The sequence below is a fragment of the Juglans microcarpa x Juglans regia genome, chromosome 8D (assembly GCF_004785595.1).
Source record: "Juglans microcarpa x Juglans regia isolate MS1-56 chromosome 8D, Jm3101_v1.0, whole genome shotgun sequence".
Classification (NCBI taxonomy): Eukaryota; Viridiplantae; Streptophyta; class Magnoliopsida; order Fagales; family Juglandaceae; genus Juglans; species Juglans microcarpa x Juglans regia.
Genome location: NC_054608.1, coordinates 2,746,291 through 2,752,618, shown reverse-complemented (window position 1 = coordinate 2,752,618; position 6,328 = coordinate 2,746,291). Strand labels below are relative to the sequence as shown.

The 6,328-nt window shown below is 35.5% G+C and overlaps 1 protein-coding gene across 3 annotated transcripts; it reads left to right on the top strand.

Moving 5' to 3' along the window:
- Positions 1-607: 607 nt before the first annotated feature.
- On the top strand, positions 608-4,976 carry LOC121243169 (F-box protein SKP2B-like). 3 transcript variants are annotated; one of them, XM_041141238.1, is made up of 6 exons: positions 612-768; positions 1,488-1,558; positions 1,647-1,815; positions 2,924-3,272; positions 3,363-3,504; positions 4,385-4,976. In XM_041141238.1, exons 3-6 carry the CDS (start codon positions 1,655-1,657, stop codon positions 4,756-4,758), a joined length of 1,026 nt encoding a protein of 341 aa, XP_040997172.1. In that variant the 5' UTR covers positions 612-768; positions 1,488-1,558; positions 1,647-1,654; the 3' UTR covers positions 4,759-4,976. The 3 variants fall into 3 exon arrangements, with proteins under 3 accessions (XP_040997170.1, XP_040997172.1, XP_040997171.1); XM_041141236.1 differs by having other exon boundaries at positions 608-768; positions 1,488-1,815; XM_041141237.1 differs by having other exon boundaries at positions 624-768; positions 1,436-1,815.
- The last annotated feature ends 1,352 nt before the right edge of the window (positions 4,977-6,328 follow it).

The window sequence follows — 6,328 nt, the reverse complement described above, 5'->3', positions numbered from 1 at the left end:
AAAGCAAACAAGTTAATGTAAGGCAAAGAGGCACTCTATAAAGATGAGCACTTATTGGGAAGTTTGTGTGCGGTTTCGTTTTTAAACAAATGGTACTTTGTACACGTTGCCAATGCCTTTGTTAATGCCACTATTTTCTTTTTATTTTATATATATATATATTTATATGTTTTTAGTATATTCTCTCTATTTATTTTTTTTTAATAAAATTAAATATAAGTCTTAAATAGATAAATCTCATATAAATTTTTTATAAAATAATAGATCTCACTAATAAGTAATAATTTTTTTTATCTTTTTTAAAATATAGTCTACTTTTTTATAAAGATTTATATAAGACTTATCTATTTGAAACTTGTACAAATCATTTTTTTTTTATTTTTTATCATTTTATCTATATTTATTATATATTAGTATCAATATCATGATTATTTTGGCTTGTTTTGGACTTTTGCTTGTGCTGACCTTATCTGTTTTTTATTTTTTTTAATTAAATTCTGATCATCAAATCAAGACCACTTTACGTAGGACCCACTCCACCGCCACGTGGCTGCATACGCGTCGCTAATCCCACCACTTCCCGTACGCTTCCGCTTCTCCCTCCTTTTCTTTTACTCTTTAAAAATTAGAAAAAAGAGAGAGAAAATGGAGTGCTGAATGCTGATACAAAAACACGGAGAGAGCCTCTCTGATCATAGCACACACCACACGAATCAAAACAACCTGATCAAAGCTAAGAACTTTAGCTCATTTATTCACCTTTCAAAGGTATATGAACAAAACCCTATTTTTTTCTTTTGGCTTGTAAAATTGTTTACAGGCTTTTTGATCTTGTTCTTGTTTTTGGTTGAAGTTCATCAACTGGTTTGTTAAGTTTTTATTTTTCAGAAATTGGTGTACTTCTCAGTCTTTTAAGAGCTATTTAAGTTGGGAATTCAGAGGTTTCCTTCGTATTGACCGGAAACGTTTGGTTTTGGACTGAAAGATAATCTCTTTTTAATGTTTCATCGGCCGTTTCACTCTAGAATTTTGAGTTTACTTGGGTTAATACATACCTCGAGATGGATGTTTTTATTTTCTTTATAGAAAAGAGGGTTTTTTTATTTCAATTTTTTTCCATATTTATACATTTTTTTAAAACATTTTCTGCTCGGTTCGTCATTAAATTTGTCTGCTGTAGCCGATACCAAGTTCCATTGATCACCACGTACGTAGTTGCTTGTGGATTACTTGAGCAAGTAGATGATGAAAAAAAAAAAAAAAAAGCATTTGTGTAAATGTTTGAGTTCTCGGGTTTTGAATGTAATTGTGAAAATCTACTCTCTGTGGATTATGTCTCTACCGATCTCTTATGGTGATGACACATGGGTTTGTGTTGGTTTTCCTATTTTGTTAACATATCAATTTGATCCATGTTTTTGCCTCTCAATTCAAGGTCTTGGAATTTGCAAATACCTTATCCATTTCCTCTCTATATACGGTGACAGAACCGCGGTGATTATTATTTGACAAGTACATAAATTGAAGGAAAAGGTTGCGTCAAGCTAAGAGTAAAATGGTGGGTAAAGACAACTTGAGGACAGAGGACTTGAACTTATGCTTTGAGAAGCTTATGATGCTTTCTGGAAATGGAATTGGTACAGGAGGAGTAAAAATGGAAGGTGGTGTCATTACTGGGTGGAAGGATATTCCCATGGAGCTGTTGTTGCAAATTGTTTCTCTTGTCGACGATCAGACAGTGATCATGGCTTCTGGAGTGTGTCGTGGGTGGAGAGATGCTATTAGCTTGGGCCTTACCCATCTCTCTCTCTCATGGTATATTTTTGTTTACTTTGAAATGTTTCTGGTGATATTTATCTGGGTCTATATCCTGTCCTGTGCTGATTTATACGGTTCAATTTCTCACCCTTCAAATTAGAAGAAATTTGAATAACTGATTTTCCTTTTTGTTCCTTTAGCCTATTCATCGGCATCATATAGTGAGCATTTCCCTTCTTTAAATCCAACTTTTATAGTTCATCTTGTGAATTCTTTATGGATTTAACCAGTTGCCCTGAAAGGGGGCAGAGAATAGAGGGGATATGATAAGAACCCAGTGCTGCTTAGTTCTGTTGTAGATTCACTAGCTTTAAGGGTGTAAAGTCGTATAGCTCTGCACCTCACCTTATTTTGTGGTATTATTATTATCATGTATTAATACCACTTACATGTGCTTGTAATTTCTATAGGATTTTATGGTACAAGGCTTAAAACCATAACTGTCAGTTTGACAAGTTGGCTTTGTGGAAACGTTAATTATATAGTTGGCCTTGTTGTTTGTTATTGTAGGTCATGCAAACCTTTTTTTTGTTGTTGTTGTTCTTTTTAACTATTTCTGGTGATTTATGTGCATTATGAGTAGTAACTATCGTATTCTGAAATTATTAGCTCTTACTTTCCTTATTAGAGTTAATGAATCAATTAGATTCGGCCTTCCGGTGAACTTTATGTTTGTGTTCAGATGTGGAGGTGTGTGAGGAAGGCAGTATGTGAAGAATGTATTTAAGTTGCGTCATCTGATTGTTTTTTTTGAGATCCAAATTAATTTTTTTGTTTTGGGATATAATTTCTTCCTAACGAGTTTGAAGATTTGTAACTGGAAAAGAAAAAGCTTCGAACATTTTGATATCTGAAATTTTTTTCTCTTCTGAATGTAGTCTTTGTCCGAATGTATTTTACTTCATCATAACTCTTCCTTTTCTTTTCCTTTGTCTGAGAGGTGAGCTAACAAAGTTATGGAGTTCTTTTTGTTTCTGTAGTATACTATATCAACAGTTTTTAATGATGCTACCATTACATTGTTCTCTGGAATTTTAACGAACCATATGAATCCTGATTCCCTGGGAACACCTTGCCTGCCAGCTTTCATGAACTCATTTTTCAGGTGCAACAAGAACATGAATAACTTGGTCCTATCTCTTGCTCCAAAGTTCACAAAATTGCAGAGTCTGATACTACGCCAAGATAAAACACAGCTTGAGGATGATGCTGTTCAAACTATTTCAAACTGCTGTCATGATCTGCAGGTCCTGGACCTCAGCAAAAGCTTCAAGCTTAGCGACCGCTCCCTGTTTGCCCTGGCTCATGGGTGTCGTAATCTTTCAAAACTCAATATCAGTGGATGTTCAGCATTCAGTGATAGTGCTCTTGCATATCTGGCAAGTTTTTGCCAAAATCTAAAGGTTTTAAATCTTTGTGGATGCGTCCAAGCTGCATCTGACATTGCATTACAGGTATAAATGACTTGCTAAATACTAATTTGTTTCTTCAAATTACATCATAATAAGTCGAATAACTTTATGAATATTCTTAATTATATGCAGGCTATTGGACGCTACTGCAGTCAGTTACAGTCTTTAAATCTAGGATGGTGTGATAATGTAAGTGATGTCGGAGTAATGTGTTTAGCATATGGATGCCCTGATCTCAGAACCCTTGATTTGTGTGGCTGCGTCCGTATAACAGGTATTTCATATATCGGGGTAACAAGTTTATACTTTGTTAAAATTTAAATAGTATCGTTCGTTAGCTAGGAGAGTTCATAACTGGGTATAATAGCTGGTTCCATTGCTCAAATTTCATGAAATTATAAGTTCCTTACTATAAGCTGGCTACGTACTTTTTATCTTTAATCAAAGGATTCACTTATTTTAATATTATCTATGACTTATTTTTGGTACCAACAATTAAGAATTTTTTTTCCCCTACTTGTTGCATCAAAAACTAAATCTGATAGAGGACCCTATAGAAAATGTGGTAGCAATCCATAATAAAGTCCTATCACGAGAGCATACTTATCTAGATAACGAGAGCATGAATGAGTAAAATGATGCATGTGACAAATTCAATATCTAACTGTCCTAGAACAAGGGAGGGGAAAACTGGAGCCAACCCTAAAATTGGAAATGCAATATACTGTGCTAACTTTAACAAATGGATAGTCTTGTCTAACTTACTTTTTGGAAGTAATTTTTTGGCCAATGAACTCCTTGGAAGTTTATTTGGCTTGTTAACCCCAAGGAGTTGGCCCAAGTGGTGAAGGCCTTGGTCTTGAGGTATCACTCCATTCAAGGTCCAAGATTCAGCACTTCATGGGTGCAAACAATCCTTTGGGGCCACATCCCCCAATAAAAAATCAGAGATTTAACCAGTTCCGTATAGGAAAACTTTTAATGGTGCGGTGCACGAGACTGAGGTTTATTCTGCAGGGGTGGGTCCGAAGGGCCTTGCCTTGGAGAGGTTCCCTGAAAAAAAAAGTTTATTTGGCTTGTTATGATCCCAAAAATCTTTTTTTACATATAGGTAATTATGGTAAAATCTTGACGGATGTAGTCTTACTTTGCAGATGATAGTGTGATTGCTCTTGCAAACAGATGTCTTCATTTGAGATCCCTTGGTCTGTACTACTGTCAGAACATCACAGACACAGCAATGTACTCTTTGGCCCACAGCCGAGTGAAGAACAAGACACCAATGTGGAAACCTATGAAAGAAATGAATGATGAAGATGGGCTTAGGACTCTCAACATCAGCCAGTGCACGGCACTCACTCCCCCTGCTGTTCAGGCAGTGTGCGATACCTTTCCTGCTCTCCACACTTGCTCAGGAAGGCATTCACTTATCATGAGCGGCTGTTTGAACTTGATGTCCGTGCATTGTGTCTGTGCTGTCCATGCACACCGCACAGCCAGCAACATTCCTCACCGGCTCATTGAATGAAGGTTTTTGAGATTAAAATATTTGGCATCTCTGTTGTGGCCCAGAGAAGAAAAGTCTCCACCTTCTATGTTTGCTTGTATTAAAATCTAGAGAACTTCGGTTGAAACTATGTAAGCCATTCGTTGTTGAAACTTGAAACTCAGTGACAATGGAAAATAGTTTTAACTCTTATGTTTATGCAATTTTATATGCGAATCTTGCAATTATGCGAGTGTTTGAAGTCAAGTTTGTTATATAAAAGCTCTGCTGCTTATAATATAAGAGAAATTTTATTTGCAATCTTGAGTGGAGGACTGAGTGTGCAGTTTTATTGATAAATGAGAGTAAAAGGATAAAAATATCATTTTAAAAAAAATATTATTATAATTTTAAATTTTTTTTAAACATAACTGTACGAGCTTGCATGAGTAATTTTTATTTGGAGACTGTATGTAGACTAACTCATAATATAATGTTGTTAGGAATAGTGATCTCGTTAATAATCTGCATTCATTTACTCAACTCAATTTGCTTATTAGCCATCTGTTTGGATAAAATCTTGCCCTGGATTTGTTTCAGGAAAATGAATCAAAAGGCGCACGTAGGATAATTTGTCACATTACCTGTAGTTGCTTGAAAAGTCCTGTCCATATGCCTAAAATTTAATTATCCTGAGGGGTCATCTTCCTGCGGAAAACAAGAACACTAGAAAAATCATACTTGTAAATTACTTAGAAAAGAATTTTGATGGCATTGACGAACTGGATGGCTGGGGCTGTTTGAGCATTGCATGTCCATATAATTTCAAAGGTGGGGGAAGCTGAAAGTGAACAGCCAGTACCTCCGGTAAAAAATCAGTAATTTAATCAGTTTCGGAGAAATTTTCGAGAGTGCAATACACGAGACCGAAATTTACTTTACTGGAGTGGATTCGAAGAATCCTGTCCTGGAGAGGGTTTCAACATTAAAAATATATATATATATATATATATATATATATATATATATATATTCCTATTCTGCAAATTTCTGGCTCTTGCCTGCCCTTCAAAAGCCAAATAGGGCAGGCAAGAGTAGGTCCGCTATGCGTGGAACGCAGAGAAAGAAGAAATGTTATGTCACCTATTAAAGTTTGATATGATGTGCTTTAGGAAGAAAGGAAGAGAAATGGGTCCAAGATGTGTGTGAGTGAGTGAGATAGAGAACAAATCATCTCACTGTCAAAAAAGTTTGGGTACAGAAAAAGACAGTATACTGATGGGTGGTTGACGCATGATAGCAATAATTCTGTAGATTGAGCAATAAAATCTACATTCACAGAAATTAGAAAATAAGAATAATTACTGGTGCATTAATAACAAGCTTAGCTAGCAATTTTCAGCATCCTTTGTCTGGGTTTCAACTTGTTTTAGAGAGGCAAGGATTTTATAGGTGCACTGCTATGAGAGAATCACTAGAGGTACCATTCAAAATGCTAAAATAATATGAATAGGGAGAAGAAGAGGAAGAGTGAAGTTCTTCCAATATTTTGAAGTTCTAAGATTGGTTGCAGCAGTGCTTTAAGTTCGAAGGTGAGAACCATGAATGCAAT